This window comes from Bufo gargarizans, chromosome 7 (assembly GCF_014858855.1).
Source record: "Bufo gargarizans isolate SCDJY-AF-19 chromosome 7, ASM1485885v1, whole genome shotgun sequence".
Lineage (NCBI taxonomy): Eukaryota > Metazoa > Chordata > Amphibia > Anura > Bufonidae > Bufo > Bufo gargarizans.
The window spans coordinates 40538842-40563115 of record NC_058086.1 but is presented as its reverse complement, the minus strand read 5'-3'; the positions used below and the strand labels follow the sequence as shown (position 1 = coordinate 40563115).

General features: G+C 43.8%; 1 protein-coding gene across 3 annotated transcripts in view; it reads left to right on the top strand.

Annotated features, from left to right (window-relative positions):
- Nucleotides 1–1525: 1525 nt before the first annotated feature.
- Nucleotides 1526–24274, top strand: part of LOC122943020 (serine/threonine-protein kinase TNNI3K) — a 228599-nt gene continuing 205850 nt past the window's right edge. For 2 of the 3 annotated variants that reach the window (XM_044300378.1, XM_044300377.1), the window contains exons 1-3: nt 1533–1657; nt 5719–5827; nt 18886–18971. In XM_044300378.1, coding sequence (XP_044156313.1) covers nt 1618–1657; nt 5719–5827; nt 18886–18971 — 235 coding nt within the window. In that variant the 5' untranslated portion in view covers nt 1533–1617. Of the gene's footprint in view, nt 1658–5718; nt 5828–18885; nt 18972–24274 lie in introns of all 3 variants that reach the window. The other variant, XM_044300379.1, reaches the window with a different exon arrangement.

Here is a 24274-nt window from a genome sequence, read left to right as displayed (position 1 = left end):
TGGCAGACACCAGACATTTATTGTACCTGAATCTATCCAGCAAATAACTATTATTAATATTGTAATGATACAATAACGTATCTCCAGCTGTGTGATTTATTTGTCGCATATATAAACAGCCCTGTCTCCTGATTGAAAATCTGACGCTTCGCTCGGCCGTATATTACTTCTTGTCATTAAGCAAATGTAAAGTAGGTCAGTTATTATGCTGAATGATGTATGGATTAATTGCAGCGACTGATGAAAAGTCTGGTTGTTCAGCATCTGAAGTGACAGCCAATGGATATTTATCACCCGAAGGAAAATTCTGCATTGTAGGAGCAAGCATCAGGGAAATGAGTGAATTTCTTCCAGGATTTACATGCACCTGTAGCAGAACTAAACCTTTGATGTTGCTTTACTAAGTCATTTGTGGTTGACATAGGACTGCAGGTAATTTCACCACATTATCTTAAAGGGTTATGCCATGATTGATGTAAAAAGATGAAAATCAGACTTTATATAGTACAGGACAATACATTTCTAATAAAGCTAGAACCAGCCCTGAGCCGCACATAGGTCCAGAGATCTCCACATTCACTGCTTTAATTGCGCTGCTAGATTATCTACAGCCTGGCAGCTCATGGGGCGTGTCCTTTCTGCTGCAATTCTCTCCCTGTATAGCCTCATGCACGCGGCCGTGGCCTTATTGCAGCCGTCGGCCGTGTGCACCACTCATCACTGATGCGGACCCGATCACTCGAATGGGTCCGCAATTCCGGAGATGCAGAACGGAGTCACGGAACGGAACACCGGAAGCATTACGGAGTGCTTCCGTGGTGTTTCTTTCCGTTGTTCCGCACTGCAAATAAATATGACATGCCATATTTTTATGTGGTGCGGACAGACCACCTACCCATTCAAGTTGAATGGGTCTGGCCCGCTGCACAGATGTTACAGTGCATTGGAGACCGCGATTGCGGTCCCCAATGCACGGAACGGCCGCCCATCGGCGAGTGCATGAGGCCTAAGTGCCACAGCTTTAAACTAAGCATATGGCTGGTGGCAGTTGAAGATGTAAACTGAGCATATGCGACCAGCTCAGTGATATGGACATAAAATAAGGAAAAGAACAATCAGCAGGTGGCGCTATACAGTCTTATTTTATTGAATAGCTGAGTGGAAATACTATGTTTTTAATTGCATGCAATTACAAAAGTATTCGGATCCAGGTGCTGGTTTGAAAAATATAGAACATGCTCCGTGACACAACCACTTTAAAGGGAAAACCGTCGGGAAATATGGTTTCTCCTTCTTATTACAGACCAGGGCCATAGAATAGATTGTTATAAGTGCTCCCCATCCTCTGGCCAGTTATCACTCACTGTGCATTAAATAATTCAGCCCAAAAAAGTTAAATAACTCTTTCAGCTCTGCTACATCTGTGGACGGATTAGCTATCATGGCGCTCGGTGGCTCCCGGCTCGTGTCCGTTCATTGTTGTCTGGCATTCCATTGACAGAAGGGTTTATTTTTAGCTGGGTGGCTATCACCGTGCGCTGCAGCAGTTGGGATCTTTGCTCTTGCTCATATTACAGGGAGCGATCGGCTGCAAGAAAGAAGACGTCCTATAAACTTATGGGAAATTATAAGTCCAGGCCGACCCAGACCTGCACGGGTAATGTGCTGTGGGTTATGTTTCATGCCTTTATAGCTGGTGGGAGGGCTGCTGCGGAGGGTTTCTAGGAAAGGGTCTTTTGTGTGGATGGCTTGTGACATAGCGAGGTCTATTATCTCTTATAATATACAGAGTCCGAAGTCCACATAATAAATGTCCTCCCGAACTATAATAGGCTTAATAACTGTAATCCTATGTATGATCTATAGAGACTGGTGAGCCTATGTGATGCCTGTAGATAGCCGTATGCCTATAATGTGTCTATAGACACCTGTAACCCTATGTAATGCCCACAGAGACCTATGCAATGCCCGCTATACAAAGTCTATCGAGACTAGTAAGCCTATGTAATGCCTGTAAGGACCTGAAGCCTGTGTAATGCTTATATAGACCTGTAAGCCTATGTTATGTGTATAGAGACCTGTAAGCCTATGTTCTATCTATAGAGACCCTTAAGCCTATGTTATATCTATAGAGACCTGTAAGCCTATGTTATATCTATAGAGACCCTTAAGCCTATGTTATATCTATAGAGACCTGTAAGCCTATGTTATGTCTGTAGAGACCTGTAAGCCTATGTTATATCTATAGAGACCCTTAAGCCTATGTTATATCTATAGAGACCTGTAAGCCTATGTTATGTCTGTAGAGACATGTAAGCCTATGTTATATCTATAGAGACCCTTAAGCCTATGTTATATCTATAGAGACCTGTAAGCCTATGTTATGTCTGTAGAGACCTGTAAGCCTTGTGCGGTTTCGCTCTGGTAGATGGGGTAAGCGGACGCAGTACAGACGTAAAAGACAAGTTCTTAATGTAAAACTTCAGTGTTTATTCACACTTGAGGCAAATGCACAAAACAATGCGTTACTTTGCAGTCTTGGTGTTTACTTCACACACAATGGAAAGTTCATATAAGACAAGTCACCTTGATGTCAGTTCTGCCTCCAGCAGTCCACGGCAGGCTTTAGGGGGCCCGTTTCCTCAGCCCATGGGCTCAGCCCTCCAACCTGGCACCAAGCCTCAGATCCCAACACAGAGATTTCTGCTGCTGAGCTCAGCTGCCTATTTAAGGACAGCCAGGTGCTGCCAAAAACCCGGATCGGCAATCAAAATCCGGTCCGGTATTTGACCTCACCTGGCTGCAAATCAGTCCAGCAGCACGAGCTGGGAGGAAAATACCTGTTTTCCCAGACCATTCCCCTTACTGTGTCACAGCCTATATCTATAGAGATCTGTAGGCCTATGTTATGTCTATAGAGACCAGTAAGCCTATGTTATACCTATAGAGACCTAAAAGCCTAAGTTATGTCTATAGAGACCTAAAAGCCTATGTTATATCTATAGAGACCTGTAAGCCTTTGTTTTATCTATGGAGACCTTTAAGCCTATGTTATATCTATAGAGACCCTTAAGCCTATGTTGTACAGTCCTGATCAAAAGTTTAAGACCACTTGAAAAATGGCAAAAAATCATATTTTACATTGTTGGATCTTAACAAGGTTCCAAGTGGAGCTTCAACATGCAACAAGAAGAAATGGGAGTGAGACAAAACATTTTTTGAGCATTCAATTAATTGATAATAAATAACTATTAAACTGAAACAGGCTTTTTCAACTAATCCAAATTTTAGGACCACATGCCTTTAAAAGGTAAAATCTGTGCAAAGATGTGGATTCATTGTCACTTTCTGTCAGGTAGTCACACGTTGTGATGGCAAAGGCAAAAAAACTCTCCCTTTTTGAACGTGGTCGGGTTGTTGAACTGCATAAGCAGGAGGGTCTCTCACAGCGCGCCTATCGCTGCTGAGGTGGGACGCAGTAAGACCAGTCATTTGGAATTTCTTAAATGATCCTGAGGGTTATGGATCAAAAAAGTCAAGTAGAAGACCCAAAAAAATGTCATCAGCACTGAGCCGGAGGATCCAATTGGCTGTCCGTCAAGACACTGGAAGATCCTCGACCCAAATTAAGGCCCTTACTGGTGCCGACTGCAGCCCCATAACCATCAGACGGCATCTGAGACTGAAGGGCTTCAAAGACCTCGTCTCCTTGAACGCCACAGAACTGCTCGTTTGGACTTTGCAAGAGAGCACCAAACATGGGACATTCAAAAGGTGGAAGAAAGTTTTATTCTCATTTTTTATTTTTATTTTTTTCTTCAATGATAGTTACAAAAAAGCTATTAAACAGAGCGGAAGGAACAAAAATAAGCCAAAAATACAAACAGACATTCAAAGGTGGAAGAAAGTTTTATTCTCTGATGAGAAAAAATTTAACCTTGATGGTCCTGATGGTTTCCAACGTTACTGGCATGACAAGCAGATCCCACCTGAGATGTTTTCTACGCGCCACAGTGGAGGGGGCGCCATAATGGTCTGGGGGGCTTTTTCCTTCAGTGGAACAATGGCGTTTCAGGAAGTGCAGGGGCGTCAAACGGCCGCTGGCTATGTCCAGATGTTGCAGAGAGCATTCCTCATGACTGAGGGCCCTCGTCTGTGTGGTAACAGGACAAGGCTACAGGACACAATGCCCGCAGGACAAGGGACTTCTTCCAGGAGAATAACATCACTCTTTTGGCCCATCCTGTGTGTTCCCCTGATCTAAATCCAATTGAGAACCTTTGGGGATGGATGGCAAGGGAAGTTTACAAAAATGGACAACAGTTCCAGACAATAGATGGCCTTCGTGCGGCCGTCTTCACGACTTGGAGAAATGTTCCCACTCTCCTCATGGAAACGCTTGCATCAAGCATGCCGAAACAAGAACGGCGGAGCTACTCCTTACTGAGTTCATGTTTGGAAGTTAGATTTCTGTTTTGGGGGGGTTTAGTGCTTTTTTTTGGAGGTGTGGTCCTAAACTTTTGATCAGCTGAAAAACAGCCTGTTTCAGTTTATTCGTTGTTTTCAATAAATTGAATGCTCAAAAAATGTTTTGTCTCCCTCCCATTTCTTCTTGTTGCATGTTGAAGCTCTACTTGGAACCTTGTTAAGATCCAGCCATGCTAAACATGATTTTTGGCCATTTTTCAAGTGGTCTTAAACTTTTGATCAGGACTGTATCTATAGAGACCCTTAAGCCTATGTTATGACTAGAGACCTGTAAGCCTATGTTATGTCTATAGAGACCTATGTAATGCCCAGAGACACAGGTAAACCTATGCAAAGTCTATTGGGACTAGTAAGCCTATGTTATGTCTATAGAGACCTGTAGGCCTATGTTATGTCTACAGAGACCTGTAAGCCTATGTTATGTCTACAGAGACCTGTAAGCCTATGTTATGTCTACAGAGACCTGTAAGCCTATGTTATGTCTATAGAGACCTGTAAGCCTATGTTATGTCTATAGAGACCTGTAAGCCTATGTTATATCTATAGTGACCTGTAAGCCTATGTTATGTCTATAGAGACCTGTAAGCCTATGTTATGTCTGTAGAGACCTGTAAGCCTATGTTATGTCTGTAGAGACCTGTAAGCCTATGTTATGTCTACAGAGACCTGTAAGCCTATGTTATGTCTATAGAGACCTGTAAGCCTATGTTATATCTATAGAGACCTGTAAGCCTATGTTATGTCTATAGAGACCTGTAAGCCTATGTTATGTCTATAGAGACCTATGTAATGCCCAGAGACACAGGTAAACCTATGCAAAGTCTATTGGGACTAGTAAGCCTATGTTATGTCTATGAGGACCTGTAGTCCTGGGACCCTGCGTCATGTCTCTATAGCCTTTTAACCCTATATGATGTCTATAGAGCCCAGAAAGCCTATGTAATGCCTGAAGACATATCCTGTGCAGACTGCGGGTGTGAGTATGTGCGTTATGTGCGGGGTACACCGTCATTCACCCCGCACTTATCACATGGTGCCAGGTTCCATCAGATGACCACCTCCCAACATGTTAGTCCCAAATTGTGGGACATTTTGAGCCCCACCCTGGGACACGTCCTTATTTATCGAAATCTAAGCCTTGGCAGTTTTTGGTCCCATTCCCAGGACCGTAACCTGCGCGCCAATACAGGAAGGGTCTGACCGACAACTATAATGTCCGCTTTGTTATAGATGAGTGGAAGAAAAAGGTGAGCGAGTCCTACCAGGTGATCGTGGAGCGGCTGGAGGATGACCTTCACATTAAAGAGGTGGAGCACGCTGAGCTTCAGCTGGTTTTCAGGTAAAACGTGTCCGTTGTCAAATGTAGCAGAGCTGAGTTTGTCATGGGGCAATGTTTTCTCTAGAACGGCCAGGATCTCTGTAATATAGCTCCAACATATTCCACAGCGCCGCACGCACGGTGCCTCACATCAGTCCCTGTCCTCTGTTTGGTATCCTGAAGTTGTAAGAAGCCGTTATCATTCCACCGCCGCCATCTTCTAGAAGCATCAAAGGTTATAATTCAATGACTGCAAGTATAGATCTTGAAAATGATGATTTCATAAACAAACTATCGCATCTATAAGCTAATAAATGGGTCACTGGACTCTGTGTGTTCCAGTAGCAATATTGAAAGGGTTTCGCTGTATCACACATCCAGCTCTGCTACATCTGTAGTTATGCTGGAGCTAAATTGCTGTTTTTTGGACATGCAGTCCTCGTATTCTAGAAGAACCTGACTCTTCCTCCCGTGGGACGGGCGCATGCAGATTGTAATGGTTCTCAGTATATCACAGACACGCAGGAACATTGCAATTGGCTGGGGAACCTAGAAAACAATTCCTTTCCCCATCTCAAGGCTGTGGAGGAACAGGGAGGTTAATGCGCAGTCTACATACAAACCTTGACATGTCGCATGCCAAAGAACGAGGTCCCCGGTGCGGGAATCTGGGGATCGGGAGGGAAATCAGGTAGTTATAGATATATATTATACTGCAAGTGACATCAGGGCGCAGGGGGTTACTGCTCCATACTATAGATAGACAGACACAGATAAATAGATAGATGGCATGCAGCTCTGGAGTATAATACAGGATGTAACTCAGGATCAGTACAGGATAAGTAATGTATGTACACAGTGACTCCACCAGCAGAATAGCGAGTGCAGCTCTGGAGTATAATACAGGATGTAACTCAGGATCAGTACAGGATAAGTAATGTAATGCATGTACACAGTGAGTACACCAGCAGAATAGTGAGCACAGCTCTGGAGTATAATACAGGATGTAACTCAGGATCAGTACAGGATAAGTAATGTAATATATGTACACAGTGAGTGCAGCTCTGGAGTATAATACAGGATGTAACTCAGGATCAGTACAGGATAAGTAATGTATGTACACAGTGACTGCACCAGCAGAATAGTGAGTGCAGCTCTGGAGTATAATACAGAATGTAACTCAGGATCAGTACAGGATAAGTAATGTATGTACACAGTGACTGCACCAGCAGAATAGTGAGTGCAGCTCTGGAGTATAATACAGGATGTAACTCAGGATCAGTACAGGATAAGTAATGTAATGTATGTACACAGTGACTTCACCAGCAGAATAGTGAGTGCAGCTCTGGAGTATAATACAGGATGTAACTCAGGATCAGTACAGGATAAGTAATGTATGTACACAGTGACTGCACCAGCAGAATAGTGAGTGCAGCTCTGGAGTATAATACAGGAGCCCGGCTTGTCTTCTTTCTTCTTCTTTGAGGACCTGGGAGAAAAGGACCTTTGGTGACGTCAATGCGCTCATCATATGGTCAATCGCATGTGATGAGCGCAGTGAGATCACCAAAGGTCCTTTTCTCCCAGGTCCTCAAAGAGGAAGAAAGAAGACGAGCCGGGCTGCGCGAACAAGTGGATGAGGTGAGTTTAATTATTTTAATTATTTTTTAACCCCTCCAGCCCTATTGTACTATGCATTCTGTATTAAGAATGCTATTATTTTCCCTTATAACCATGGGTACCAAACATGCCCATTTTTCTCACGCGCGTACAAAACGCATTAAAACGCGTTGCACTCGCGTGGAAAAATCGTGCATTTTCTGGCAACGCACCATCATCTTTTCCCGCACGTCACCTGCAACGCCTGTGTGTAAGAGACATAATACAGGATGTAACTCGGGATCAGTAAAGGATAAGGCCAAGTTCACATCACAGCTTTTTTTTTCAGTGTTCTGCTCCGTTAGAGGCCGTATAGGGCACATGACTGAACAGTGGAGTCCAGTTTAGTTTCTTTTCGGAATCCCATCATTTTACCAGATGAACTCCTTTCGAACTGAGCCTCCAATGCAGATGTGGACTCGCCCCATGTAATGTATTGTTGTTACACAGTGACCCTTTTTATGTAGATCCTATCCATATTTAAAGGGAACCTGTCATCAGCTTTATGCTGACCTCACGGAGGGCGGCATAAAATAGTGACAGAAATGCTGATGTCAGCGCTGTGTCACTCATCAGCTAAAAGTCAGTGGTTGCCGAGAACCAGCATCATAATCATTGCAGCTCAGGCCTTGAGAAGAGTCAGATCTACCTGAGAAGAGTCCTGGTTGTTATAATCTCCTGCTCTCTCGCCCATCTGCTGATGATTGGCAGTTCTCTCCTAGAGAGAAAGGGAGAAAACTAGGTAGAAGACGGTCAGTCATCAGCAGGTGGGCAGGTGATCATAAATAACCAGGACTCTTCTCCGGTGGCCGTGACTCTTTTCCAGGCCTGGGCTCAATGATTGTGATGTTGGTTCTCGGCAACCGCTTACTTTTCACTTATAAATGACAGACCGCTGAAATCAGCTCACCTGTCTCTACGTTATGCTGCCTTTAGTATGGGCAGCATACAGTTGATGACGGGTTCCCTTTAAGCTTCTGTTGTGCACGTCTACCTTTAAATGGCAGAGGTAAAACCGCTCTCTAAGAGGCAGGACTGGAGAAAGTGGGAAAATTGATTATTTATTGCCTCTATTTCTCTTCTCTGTACAAGATCTAGAAGAACAGGGCAATATGCAGAGAGTGATTTGCGGAATGTCATGGTTAATTACATTGTAATTATGTCAGTGAGATATTATTTCCATTAGCAATGATGCAGATTGTGGCTTAACATTATCTAAACAATCCTTCTTAGCAAGCAAATAAATATTGCACGGAATTTATTAAAGATTCACTCTGAATTCTCTTCAGAACAGCTCGCACGTCCTGCAACTTTTATTGTTAAAAAATGAAATTAGGTTTAATCCATTTATGTGACTCATTTTAAACACATGAAAAAAGTTGCATCTGAATTTCAAGCAATGGCATCCATCTTGTGCTTATTTACAGGGCAGATTTACAGGGTTGCATGAGATTTTATAAAACAAGACTGTTGCGTCTTATTGGGTGAATACCATTATGGAAGTACTCATTGGTGTCACGAACCAGCAGGTGTGAACCCACTGTGCCACGTGTCCTACCTTCTCTAAGTGCATTGTCTAAGTGAATCCCTGGATCTTCACAGTACCCCTGATGGTGGGGATAGACTTTCCCGAGGGGAACACCAGGTCGCTATCTCTTGAGGAGGATAAGCACACGAGGCAGCTGGTCCAGGCGGACCAGGAGGTACTGAGAAAGGTACCAGAGGTAGAGGCGTTGTCAGCAGGCTGTCGTTACCAGGAGCAACAGTGCAGGACCAAAGGATGAGGCACAAGCGAAGTCAGGGCAGGCAACACAGGTACAGGTATGGAAATTCAGGTCGGCAACAGGAGAGTCAAGGCAAGCAGCCAGGGATCAAACAGGTAGCAGAGTCCAGGAACACAATTACGAGTCAGGAACACAAGTGGATATCAGGAACCTTTAGCAGGACACAAGGACCTTGACACTGAGGCATCTGGGAAGGGGGCTGAGCCACTTATATATGTGCAGGAGGGCTTGGATTGGTTGGCGAGGTCACATGATCGAACCCATAAAACACAGGAAGTGACACGCGCCGGCCCTTTGCAGGAAACAAGCAGTAAGCATGCTGTGGACAGGGCTGTAAGGAAACACTGGCAGCAGATCACAGCTGAACACGGCGCCCGGGACCGGGGCGGTAAGCAGGGGAACAGCGCGCACAGCAGCCGCTGGTACAGTACCCCCCCCCCCCCTTCGCCTCCTCTTTTTGAGTCCATGAAGAGACAGAAACCTTTTTATCAAGTTCAAAGCATGAATGTTCTCTTCTGATTCTCAAGACCTCTCCTCAGGACCAAAGCCCTTCCAGTCTACAAGATAGTAGGTCTTCTTGCCACGCTTCTTAATGTCCAGAATGTCTTTGACCTCAAATATCTCGTCAGAATCTTCAGATACCGGAGTTAGAGTAGAAAGAGCCGTCAATAAGCGATTAAGGATTACTGGTATTAGTAAGGACACGTAGAAGGGATTAGGAATACGCAGAGAGAGAGGCAGACATAACTTATATGTCATTTCGTTGATCCTCCTCAATACTTTTAAGGGTCCAAGGAACCTAGGAGTGAAATTGAAACTGGGAACCCTTAAGCAGATATTTTTAGAGTAGAACCATAACTTATCTTCAGACAAGAACTGAGGAGTTTTCTTCTTCTTTTGTCTGCATTCGCTTTTATGCGGGTCACCGCTTTGTGATGCAGTCATTGGTGTCACGCCAAATCTTTCAAAAATCCCTAAAAGAGGAATCCACAGCTGGAACCCCAGAAGATGTAGGAACAGGGAGAGGAGTATGAGGGTGTTGTCCATAAACGACAAAGCATGGAGGATCCAGTAGACTCACTAGAGTGGTTGTTATAAGAGAATTCAACCCAAGGTAGCAATTGTACTCAGTTGTCATGTTGGGCTGAAACAAAATGTCAGAGATAGTTCTCTAATATTTGATTGGCCCGCTCTACTTGCCCGCTGGTCTGGGGATGATACCCGGAAGAGAAGTCCAGCTCAATTTCGAGCAGCCGGCAAAGAGCTCTCCTGAGCTTAGAGGTAAACTAGACTCCGCGATCGGAAACAATATGCCAAGGTAGACCATGCAAGCGGAATATGTGTCTCACAAACAATTTTAGCAAGTTCAGCAGCTGAAGGCAGTCCAGCCAAAGGAACAAAGTGCATCATCTTGGAGAACTGCTCCACGAACACCCAGATAGCTGTACATTCGACAGAAGAGGGCAGATCTGTAACAAAGTCCATGGCAATGTGTTGCCATGGGGCTTCAGGAAGAGGTAACAGCCCGGGTGGTTTGGTCCTGGAGACTTTATTCTGAGCACAGACGGTGCAAGCAGACATATAATCACGCACATCCTTAGACAGTATGGGTCACCACCAGTAGTGGCGAGACAAAAGTTCTGTGGTCTTGCGGATCCCTGGGTGACCAGCGAGTTTGGACTTGTGCCCCCAAGCTAGAATACATTTTCTCTTGGCAGATGGCACAAATGTCTTCCCGGGAGTGATGTCTTTTACCAGGATAAGAGCCACTGTGATCAGGCAAGCAGGATCTACAATGTACTGGAGCTCATCCTGCTGGTTGGAGAAGTCAAATGACCGAGATGGAGCATCCGCCTTAATGTTCTTCTCGGCCGGGCGAAAGTGAAGCGTGCCCACTTGGCATGGCGAGGGTTCAAACACTGGTCCGTCTGCAAATATGTAAGGTTCTTGTGGTCGGTGAAGATTATCACTGGATGCTGGGCCCCCTCCAATAGATAACGCCACTCCTCCATGGCAAGTTTTATGGCCAGAAGCTCTCTGTCTCCTATACAGTAATTCCTCTCAGCAGGGAAGAAGAGCTTGGAGGAGAATCCACATGTAAACATCTTGCCCTTGGAACCTTTCTGTAGTAAAACACCACCAGCTCCTATGGAGGACTCGGAGGAGGCGTCCACTTCTAAAAAGAATTGGCAGGAGACATCGGGATGACGCAGAACAGGTGCAAAATCAAAGGACCTTTTTAATTGGACGAAGGTGGCCTCTACCTGAGGAGTCCAGACTCTGGCATTCACCCCTTTCGTAGTAAGAGCTGAGATCGGAGATGTAAGAGATGAAAAATTCGGGATGAACCGATGATAAAAATTAGCAAATCCAAGGAAGCGCTGTATAGCGCAAAGACCCTGTGGGCAGGGCCAGTCCATTGCTGCATTAAATTTTTCAGGATTCATCTGTAACCGGGCATCCGAGATCATGTATCCGAGGAACGGTAAAGTAGATTTTATAAAGATGCATTTCTCTAGTTTGGCATAAAGTCAATTCTCTCTCAACTGCTGTAAAACCAAACGTACATGCTTCTGGTGAGTGGTCAAATCTGGAGAATAGATCAGTATATCGTCCAGGTAAACTATCACGTAGACATAGAGCAGGTCCCAGAAGATATCATTTACCAACTCCTGGAATACTGCAGGAGCATTGCACAGACCGAAGACCATGACGAGATACTCGTAGTGTCCATCACAAGTGTTGAAATCAGTCTTCCACTCATCACCCTTTCTAATGCGGATAAGGTTGTATGCGCTGCGCAGGTCGAATTTTGTGAAGACATTAGCTCCCCGGAACAGGGTATTAGAGGAAAAGGGTATTGATTCTTGAATGTGACCTTATTTAGACCTTTATAGTCGATACAGGTCCGTAAGGATCCATCTTTTTTTCTGCACAAAGAAGAACCCTGCACCGGCTGGTGAAGTAGATTTCCGGATAAACCCTCTCTCGAGATTCTCCTTGATGTTATTAGACATCGCTTGGGTCTCGGGAAATGAGAGTGGGTAGACATGACCATGAGGAGGAGTGGCATTAGGCAGAAGGTCAATCGGACAATCATAAGGATGATGAAGAGGCAGGGTCTTGGCCTCTTTCTTACTGAAGACATCTGCAAAATTGGTATACTGCTGCGGAAGTCCAGGCAGGTCTACAGGTACAGTAGGCGAGGAAGCAGGTCGGACCTCTGATAAGCAGGTGGACTGGCAGGAGGATCCCCAACGCAGAGTCTGACTGGAGTGCCAGTCCAGAACTGAGGTGTGCTGACGCAGCCAGAGAAGACCAAGGATAACCGGATTCACAGATGCATAGAAGGAGATCATCTGAGAATGCAGAACCCCTATTTGCAAATTAAGGGGCATAGTAACAGAAAGCACAGGTTTGAGAAGTGGCAGTCCATTTACGGAAGCCACTGACAGAGGACTTTCTAGACGGATGGTAGGGAGCCAGTACTGATGGACCAGAGCTTGCTGAATGAAGTTACCGGCTGAACCACAGTTGAAGAATGCAGGCACAGACAGTGTGACTCCCTTGTGACAGAGAGTCACCAGAATTGAATGTTTCGGAGAGGACTTCTCCTTGTCTAGGACCACCTCTCCAATTACTTCTAGACATTGGTGTTTCCCGGCTTCTGTCAATACAGACACAGGTTCACTGCTTTGCGGCGTAAACGTTCCTGGTCAGAAGGCGCTCTATTTGCATGGGCTCTTCAGATGGGATGGACACTAGAGGAAGAACCGGCTTCTTGAAGGCTGGAGCCAAACAGGGTGGTCTTCTGGTGCCTGCGACCTCCCTAGAACGTTCCCTAAAACGCATATCTATCCTTGTGGCCAAGCTGATCAGGTCATTTAGAGTAGACGGACGGTCACGACCAGCTAATTCTTCCTTAATCCAGTCAGAAAGGCCCTCCCAGAACAACGTCAGTTGAGCATCATTATTCCATGTAATTTCGGCAGCCAGGGTACGAAACTAGATGGTGTACTGACCCACAGACGAGGAACCCTGTCGTAGACGCAGCAGAGCTAATGCAGCGGAGGACGTGCGCCGGGCTCTTCAAAGACCAGCCGGAAGGTAGCCAGGAAAGACTGCAGATTAGTGGTCTCTGAACCTCCAAATGGGATTAGCCCAAGCAAGGGCCTCGTCAGACAGCAGGGACAGAATGAAGGCGTCTCCTTCTCCCTGGCTGTGACGTGGTCCACATGATTTGACAGCTCACAGCCAGGGAGAAGGAGACGCCCCCTGAGAAACCCTGACGTCTCCTCCTCCCTGTACCGATGGTATGAATTTACATACCAGGTGGGAAACAGAATGGGGGGCACAGCGAGCGAATGGAGTGGCGCATAGAGAAACTAGCGCTGTAATATGCCATCAGTATGTGTATGCCCTACTCAACCCGCTAGTTATACTGTATGATAATGTCAGGACCGGTGAAAGGTCTTCTTTAATGCTTTAACCATCAAGTTTAGCTGGCATCGATAGATAGATAGATAGATAGATAGATAGATAGATAGAGAAAATGCACAGTCTCAGAGGTAATGAATAGTTAATTCCATACCTTTTGGTCCCATTTTCTTGCTTGAAGACTATCTGAAGCTTCCGGCCGGTCCAGGTAGTCACTATGTAGGAGCTTAGCTTATCTTAAGATGAATGGAAACAGGTGAATACAGATGCATACTGAAAAGGTTGCTGGATCCCGCAGCCGCTCGTTCTGGGTTCTGATAATGTCATGTCCCAGGAGGGTTTATCTGCTACAGTTCTTTTTTTTTCCTGAAAGTTATATCTACTACAAAATGAAAGCTAGCCTGTGGTATAGTACACAACAAGTTTATAGTCCAAATATGAGGTGAGCGGTGGGCCCCATGACTGAGACTCCATGGACAGAATACTGATAGAAAGCTAATGATGACAGCGTGATTTCTACCTGCAAAATAATGTATCGAAACACATTCTTCTCCATAGGCGGCATAGTTACATAGTTAATACAGTTGAAAAAAGACCAAGGGATAGGTGAATCCCAGAAAGGAAGTGAGACTCAGATTTATGTATTATAGTAGTTATACCCTTGTACATAGGAGGCAGTATTATACACTGAACAAAAATATAAACGCAACACTTTTGGTTTTGCTCCAATTTTCATGAGCTGAACTCAAAGATCTGAAACATTTCCTACATACACAAAAGACCCATTACTCTCAAATATTGTTCACAAATCTGTCTAAATCTGTGTTAGTGAGCGCTTCTCCTTTGCCGAGATAATCCATCCCACCTCACAGGTGTGGCATATCAAGGTGCTGATTAGACAGCATGAATATTGCACAGGTGTGCCTTAGACTGCCCACAATAAGAGGACCACTCTAAAATGTGCAGTTTGATCACACAGCACAATGCCACAGATGTTACAACGTTTAAAGGGAGCGTGCAATTGGCATGCTGACTGCAGGAATGTCTACCAGAGCTGTTGCCCGTGCAATGAATGTTCATTTCTCTACCATAAGCCGTCTCCGAAGGAGTTTCAGAGAATTTTGCAGTACATCCAACCGGCCTCACAACCGCAGAGTACGTGTAACCACACCAGCCCAGGACCTCCACATCCAGCAGGTTCACCTCCATGATTGTCTGAGACTAGCCACCTGGACAGCTGCAGTAACAATCGTGACGAGATCCTGATGCAGTATTATAGTAGTTATATTCTTGTACATAGGAGCAGTATTATAGTAGTTATATTCTTGTACATAGGAGCAGTATTATAGTAGTTATATTCTTGTACATAGGAGCAGTATTATAGTAGTTATATTCTTGTACATAGGAGCAGTATTATAGTAGTTATATTCTTGTACATAGGAGGCAGTATTATAGTAGTTATATTCTTGTATATAGGAGCAGTATTATAGTAGTTATATTCTTGTACATAGGAGCAGTATTATAGTAGTTATATTCTTGTACATAGGAGGCAGTATTATAGTAGTTATATTCTTGTATATAGGAGGCAGTATTATAGTAGTTATATTCTTGTACATAGGAGCAGTATTATAGTAGTTATATTCTTGTACATAGGGGCAGTATTATAGTAGTTATATTCTTGTACATAGGAGCAGTATTATAGTAGTTATATTCTTGTACATAGTAGGCAGTATTATAGTAGTTATATTCTTGTACATAGGAGAAGTATTATAGTAGTTATATTCTTGTACATAGGAGCAGTATTATAGTAGTTATATTCTTGTACATAGGAGCGTTATTATAGTAGTTATATTCTTGTACATAGGAGGCAGTATTATAGTAGTTATATTCTTGTACATAGGAGGCAAGTATTATAGTAGTTATATTCTTGTACATAGGAGCAGTATTATAGTAGTTATATCTGTACATAGGAGGCAAGATTATAGTAGTATCTTCTTGTACATAGGAGCAGGAGTATATAGTAGTTATATTCTTGTACATAGGAGCAGTATTATAGTAGTTATATTCTTGTACATAGGAGCAGTATTATAGTAGTTATATTCTTGTACATAGGAGTATTATAGTATTATATTCTTGTACATAGGGCAGTATTATAGTAGTTATATTCTTGTACATAGGCAGTATTATAGTAGTTATATTCTTGTACATAGGAGCAGTATTATAGTAGTTATATTCTTGTACATAGGAGCAGTATTATAGTAGTTATATTCTTGTACATAGGAGCAGTATTATAGTAGATATTCTTGTACATAGGAGCAGTATTATAGTAGTTATATTCTTGTACATAGGAGCAGTATTATAGTAGTTATATTCTTGTACAGGAGCAGTATTATAGTAGTTATATTCTTGTACATAGGAGCAGTATTATAGTAGTTATATTCTTGTACATAGGAGCAGTATTATTATATTTCTTGTACATAGGAGCAGTATTATAGTAGTTATATTCTTGTACATAGAGGCAGTATTATAGTAGTTATATTCTTGTACATAGAAGCAGTATTATAGTAGTTATATTCTTGTACATAGGAGGCAGTATTATAGTAGTTATATTCTTGTACATAGGAGCAGTATTATAGTAGTTATATTCTTGTACATAGGAGCAGTATTATAGTAGTTATATTCTTGTACATAGGAGCAGTATTATAGTAGTTATATTCTTGTACATAGGAGCAGTATTATAGTAGTTATAGTCTTGTACATAGGAGCAGTATTATAGTAGTTATATTCTTGTACATAGGAGGCAGTATTATAGTAGTTATATTCCTGTACATAGGAGGCAGTATTATAGTAGTTAAATTCTTGTACACAGGAGCAGTATTATAGTAGTTATATTCTTGTACATAGAAGCAGTATTATAGTAGTTATATTCTTGTACATATGAGCAGTATTATAGTAGTTATATTCTTGTACATATGAGCAGTATTATAGTAGTTATATTTTTGTACATAGAGTAGGAGCAGTATTATATTCTTATCATATCTGAAGTAATATGGTGCAAATACACTTTTATTGCTCTGCCTATAGACTGTATTACCAGTGGTATATGGATATACATTTTAACAGACAGTGACCTGACATGTGTTGCCCCATTCACACTGTGATTTGGACTGGGTACCCCTGTTTTTTTTATATTGGTCAGAATTTCAGTTCCTCACTATTAAACCTTTATGATATATTCGGACAATGTTCTGATGAATTGTGCCAACTGTTAAACTCAGCTCTACTGATGTACAGGTCCTTCTAAAAAAATTAGCATATTGTGATAAAGTTCATTATTTTCTGTAATGTACTGATAAACATTAGACTTTCATATATTTTAGATTCATTACACACCAACTGAAGTAGTTCAAGCCTTTTATTGTTTTAATATTGATGATTTTGGCATACAGCTCATGAAAACCCCAAATTCCTATCTAAAAAAATTAGCATATCATGAAAAGGTTCTCTAAACGAGCTATTAACCTTATCATCTGAATCAACTAATTAACTCTAAACACCTGCAAAAGATTCCTGAGGCTTTTAAAAACTCCCAGCCTGGTTCATTACTCAAAACCGCAATCATGGGTAAGACTGCCGACCTGACTGCTGTCCAGAAGGCCATCATTGACACCCTCAAGCAAGAGGGTAAGACACAGAAAGAAATTTCTGAACGAATAGGCTGTTCCCAGAGTGTTGTATCAAGGCTCCTCAGTGGGAAGTCTGTGGGAAGGAAAAAGTGTGGCAGAAAACGCTGCACAACGAGAAGAGGTGACCGGACCCTGAGGAAGATTGTGGAGAAGGACCGATTCCAGACCTTGGGGGACCTACGGAAGCAGTGGACTGAGTCTGGAGTAGAAACATCCAGAGCCACTGTGTACAGGCGTGTGCAGGAAATGGGCTACAGGTGCCGCATTCCCCAGGTCAAGCCACTTTTGAACCAGAAACAGCGGCAGAAGCGCCTGACCTGGGCTACAGAGAAGCAGCACTGGACTGTTGCTCAGTGGTCCAAAGTACTTTTTTTTGGATGAAAGCAAATTTTGCATGTCTGGAGGAAATCAAGGTGCCAGAGTCTGGAGGAAGACTGGGGAGAGGGAAATGCCAAAATGCCTGAAGTCCAGTGTCAAGTCCCCACAGTCAGTGATAGTCTGGGGTGCCATGTCAGCTTCTGGTGTTGGTCCACTGTGTTTTATCAAGGGCAGGGTCAATGCAGCGAGCTATCAGGAGATTTTGGAGCACTTCATGCTTCCATCTGCTGAAAAGCTTTATGGAGATGAAGATGTCATTTTTCAGCACGACCTGGCACCTGCTCACAGTGCCAACACCACTGGTAAATGGTTTACTGACCATGGTATTACTGTGCTCAATTGGCCTGCCAACTCTCCTGACCTGAACCCCATAGAGAATCTGTGGGATATTGGGAAGAGAAAGTGGAGAGACGCAAGACCCAACACTCTGGATGAGCTTAAGGCCGCTATGGAAGCATCCTGGGCCTCCATAACACCTCAGCAGTGCCACAGGCTGATTGCCTCCATGCCACGCCGCATTGAAGCCTCCTGGGCCTCCATAACACCTCAGCAGTGCCACAGGCTGATTGCCTCCATGCCACGCCGCATTGAAGCAGTCATTTCTGCAAAAGGATTCCCGACCAAGTATTGAGTGCATAACTGAACATCATTATTTGAAGGTTGAATTTTTTTGTAATTAAAAACACTTTTTTCTTTTATTGGTCGGATTAAATATGCTAATTTTTTGAGATAGGAAATTTGGGTTTTCATGAGGTGTATGCCAAAATCATCAATATTAAAACAATAAAAGGCTTGAACTACTTCAGTTGGTGTGTAATGAATCTAAAATATATGAAAGTCTAATGTTTATCAGTACATTACAGAAAATAATGAACTTTATCACAATATGCTAATTTTTTTTATAAGGACCTGTATATAACTAGGAGAGACACCTATGGAGCTTTAAAATAAGCAGTTTTATTTTTTTCGTAGGTTCACTTGCATGGTAACATTATGCCGTCAATCTTTTTACATCACTTTAAACCCATCAGCGCTTTACTTTTTTTTTGTACGGTTCTGATTAAAATTCACATAACTAAATAAAATAGCACAACCGATAAAGCCTGTGTGATCAGCTGTAAAATCTATTTTGCAGCTCAGACGAAGCCTTTGGCAAAGTCAATTTAAACTATCGAACAGAGAATGGCCTATCTCTCCTTCACTTGTGCTGTATCTGCGGCGGTAAGTATGCGACTTCAGAATAAAAAATATACAACTTTCTTGTAAGAAATGAATCTGAAATAAACACATTAAATGGTAGAATGAGCAGGACAATCTGCACATTCAGATGAGCGATGCTGAATGTTTCCTGCTCCTCCACAAACCTGACCTATCCTGCAATTAGAGATGAGCGAATTTCTATAAAATGCGATTCTGCCTGTTCAGCGAATTTTTCATATTTTTTGGGGTTAAATCCGAATTTATTCATGGCGAATCGCGTCAAAAAACATCTATTTCCTGGCTGCTGAGAGCCTTTATAGGGGTGTAGAACACTGTGCCTTACAGTAACACATAGGGAGTCTGCTGTGGTAGTGAAACAATACTGTGAGTCGGTCGCTCTTAGAATCACTGCACATTTCACTTATTTGGGCAGTCACGGGGCCAAAACTGACCAAATAAATCAAGTATGAACTCAGCCTTACAGGTCAATGTTAGCGTCAAGAAGAAGCGCACTCCTTTTACACCGTCGGCAGCTGATTCCACATAGATGTCTACAGAACCTGTTCTATTAAACGCTTTTACAATTAGAGCCCCCCGACAGAGTGGAGAGGGTGTCAGCAGTAAGTTTGTGTTGACGTCACAGATTAGTTTGCCCTTTCTCTAATCCGTCAGAACAATAACCCCCCGAAAACAGTGATCCTGTCTGTGGAGCAACCGCCTTCATTCGGTCAGCATTTGGTCAGTGAGAAGTGTCGAGGGTGGGAACAGCATGAGAAGTAGACAGAGTGGCCCTATGACATAGTTGTTAGGTGGAAGCAGCATGAGGAGACCACAGAGTGGCACAATTAAAGTGTGGAGGTGGCAGCAGCATCAGGAGACCACAGAGTGACCCGGTGACAGAGTGGGGAGGTGGGTGGCAATACCAGTACCAGCTGAAGATGGTGGGTGAAAGAAGGAGCACTTGGCATCAGAATAGTATCTGAAGCAGGTAGCCAGAAGAAACCAGTCTCTTTTGTCAATGTGTTGGTGTGGCACCATGGATGATCTAGTCTGATGCATCAGGCATTGGTGGGTGGAAATCCTGGCTGATCCACGCCTGATTCATCTTGACAAAGTTCAGTCTCTCCACATTTTGGGTGGACAGGTGAGTTCTTCTTGTGGTGACTATGGCCCCCGCCGCACTAAACACGCGCTCTGATGCCACTCTACTGACCAGTAAAGCTTTTCCAGGGCAAACTCTGCCAGTTGCAGCCACAAATCCAGTTTGGCTGCTCAGTAGTCCAGCGGATCTTCAATGTGGGGTGGCAGGGCGCTGTACAAGTATTCCACTACCTGCTGGTTCAGGTCCTGCTCCAGGTCTAGCTGCTGCTGGTGAGTAGTTTCTTCACTAGGCGGGTGAAGAAAGCTGCTCATCAGCGACTCTAGACTCGAGTTGCTGTTGATGGAGCTGGAACTGCTCCTACCCCCCCGCCACAGCAGCCATGGCAGAGGAACGTGAGTGCAGAGGGTCCCCCGGTCAGACCTGCGAGGGGATGGACGATGGTGCAGATAGGCAGCAGCCAACTGACTACATCGAATGTCTCTATAGTAGTTTAGTTTGTCCTCCCTCTCAGCGGATGTAAAAAAGGCCCCCATTTTGGACCGGTAGCGAGGGTCCAACAAGGTGGAGAGCCAGAAGTCATCCCTCTGCCGAATGGTGACAATCCCGCTGTTACTACTTAAGCAAGTGAGCATGCATCAGGCCATTTGTGCAAGTGACTCGGAGGGACTCCCTGCCTCCATCTCCACTGCATACTGCCACGTTGTGTATGGGTCCTCTGCCTCGTCTTCCTCATCATCCTGTAGCTCCTCTGGCTGCTCCTGCTCCTCCTCTCCTGTCACCTGTGTAGAAAAACCACCCATTTCGCTATACATTGGTTGTGCTCCAATGTCCTCCTCCTCCTCCAGTTCAGCCCCCACAGGGTCATGTGGTCATGAGATGTAGGCACCACGTCTCCAGTTCCCTAACCAGACAGATTTACCAGCATCTGTTCCAGGACATGAAGCAGTAGAATGACGTTGTTCATCCCGTAGTCCTGGTGACTGACAAATAACGTGGCCTCCTCAAAAGCCTGAGCAAACTGCACGTGTCACTCATGAGCTGCCACTGGCTGACATCAAAGTTACACAGGGGAGTACTCCTGTCCGCTTGGATCATCAAGAAATCGTTTATGGCCTTTCTATGTTTGTATAATCGGTCCAACATATGGAGGGTGGAATTCCAATGGGTGGAAACGTCGCATATTAGCCTATGTTGGGGGATGCCGTTCTGCCACTGCAGCTCAAGGAGGATGTGCTTTGCGGTGTACGAGTGGCTGCAAAGTTTCCTGGCCATTTTTAGGATGTCTTGGAGATGGGTGGAAGACTTCAGGAACTGCTTGACAACCAGATTGAACATGTCTGCCATGCAGGACGCATAGCTCAGCCCTCCTTGACGCAGCACCGACACCATGTTCTTCCCGTTGTCGGTCACCATGGTTCCGATTTTGAGTTGTCGCGGAGAAAGCTAGGATTTGATTTCTTGATGAAAGACACGGAGCAGTTCCTCCCCTGTGTGACTTTGTTTGGCCAGGAAAACGAGGTGCAGAACAGCGTGACACCGCCGTGCCCAGCACATGTGGTATGCAGGAGGGGCACTGTGAATTGTACCTGCAGTGGAGGCTGAGGACACGGTGGAGAATGAGGAGGGAGAGGCAGACATTGTCGCATAACCAACGACGTGACAACGTGGAGGCGGAATCAGCGTCACCTGGCCAAGTTGCTGGTGTGGCTGTGCAGGAACCACATTCACCCAGTAGGCCGTAAAGGACATGTACAGGGAGTGCAGAATTATTAGGCAAGTTGTATTTTTGAGGATTAATTTTATTATTGAACAACAACCATGTTCTCAATGAACCCAAAAAACTCATTAATATCAAAGCTGAATAATTTTGGAAGTAGTTTTTAGTTTGTTTTTAGTTTTAGCTATTTTAGGGGGATATCTGTGTGTGCAGGTGACTATTACTGTACATAATTATTAGGCAACTTAACAGAAAACAAATATATACCCATTTCAATTATTTATTTTTACCAGTGAAACCAATATAACATCTCAACATTCACAAATATACATTTCTGACATTCAAAACAAACAAAACAAATCAGTGACCAATATAGCCACCTTTCTTTGCAAGAACACTCAAAAGCCTGCCATCCATGGATTCTGTCAGTGTTTTGATCTGTTCACCATCAACATTGCGTGCAGCAGCAACCACAGCCTCCCAGACACTGTTCAGAGAGGTGTACTGTTTTCCCTCCTTGTAAATCTCACATTTGATGATGGACCACAGGTTCTCAATGGGGTTCAGATCAGGTGAACAAGGAGGCCATGTCATTAGATTTTATTCTTTTATACCCTTTCTTGCCAGCCACGTTGTGGAGTACTTGGACGCGTGTGATGGAGCATTGTCCTGCATGAAAATCATGTTTTTCTTACCTTGCAGACTTCTTCCTGTACCACTGCTTGAAGAAGGTGTCTTCCAGAAACTGGCAGTAGGACTGGGAGTTGAGCTTGACTCCATCCTCAACCCAAAAAGGCCCCACAAGCTCATCTTTGATGATACCAGCCCAAACCAGTACTCCACCTCCACCTTGCTGGCGTCTGAGTCGGACTGGAGCTCTCTGCCCTTTACCAATCCAGCCATCTGGCCTATCAAGACTCACTCTCATTTCATCAGTCCATAAAACCTTAGAAAAATCAGTCTTGAGATATTTCTTGGCCCAGTCTTGACGTTTCAGCTTGTGTGTCTTGTTCAGTGGTGGTCGTCTTTCAGCCTTTCTTACCTTGGCCATGTCTCTGAGTATTGCACACCTTGTGCTTTTGGGCACTCCAGTGATGTTGCAGCTCTGAAATATGGCCAAACTGGTGGCAAGTGGCATCTTGGCAGCTGCACGCTTGACTTTTCTCAGTTCATGGGCAGTTATTTTGCGCCTTGGTTTTTCCACACGCTTCTTGCGACCCTGTTGACTATTTTGAATGAAACGCTTGATTGTTCGATGATCACGCTTCAGAAGCTTTGCAATTTTAAGAGTGCTGCATCCCTCTGCAAGATATCTCACTATTTTTGACTTTTCTGAGCCTGTCAAGTCCTTCTTTTGACCCATTTTGCCAAAGGAAAGGAAGTTGCCTAATAATTATGCACACCTGATATAGGGTGTTGATGTCATTAGACCACACCCCTTCTCATTACAGAGATGCACATCACCTAATATGCTTAATTGGTAGTAGGCTTTCGAGCCTATACAGCTTGGAGTAAGACAACATGCATAAAGAGGATGATGTGGTCAAAATACTCATTTGCCTAATAATTCTGCACGTAGTGTATTGTCCCTGACCGTAGATATACAGTACAGACTAAAAGTTTGGACACACCTTCTCATTCAAAGAGTTTTCTTTATTTTCATGACTATGAAAATTGTAGATTCACACTGAAGGCATAAAAACTATGAATTAACAAATGTGGAATTATATCCATAACAAAAAAGTGTGAAACAACTGAAAATATGTCATATTCTAGGTTCTTCAAAGTAGCCACCTTTTGCTTTGATTACTGCTTTGCACACTCTTGGCATTCTCTTGATGAGCTTCAAGAGGTAGTCACCTGAAATGGTTTTTACTTCACAGGTGTGCCCTGTCAGGTTTAATAAGTGGGATTTCTTGCCTTATAAATGGGGTTGGGACCATCAGTTCCGTTGTGGAGAAGTCAGGTGGATACACAGCTGATAGTCCTACTGAATAGACTGTTAGCTGTTTTTTTCTTGCCATAATACAAATTCTAAGTAAAGAAAAACGAGTGGCCATTATTACTTTAAGAAATGAAGGTCGGTCAGTCCGAAAAATTGGGAAAACTTTGAAAGTGTCCCCAACTGCAGTCACAAAAACCATCAAGCGCTATAAACAAACTGTCTCACATGCGGACCGCCCCAGGAAAGGAAGACCAAGAGTCACCTCTGCTGCGGAGGATAAGTTGATCCGAGTCACCAGCCTCAATGCCACACAGCGTTCTAGCAGCAGACACATCTCTAGAACAACTGTTAAGAGGAGACTGTGTGAATCAAGCCTTCATGGTAGAAGATCTGCTAGGAAACCACTGCTAAGCACAGACAACAAGCAGAAGAGACTTGTTTGGGCTAAAGAACACAAGGAATGGACATTAGACCAGTGGAAATCTATTGCTATTCCATCCGGTTTGCGCTTAGTTGGACCATCATTTATTTTTCAACAGGACAATGACCCCAAACACACC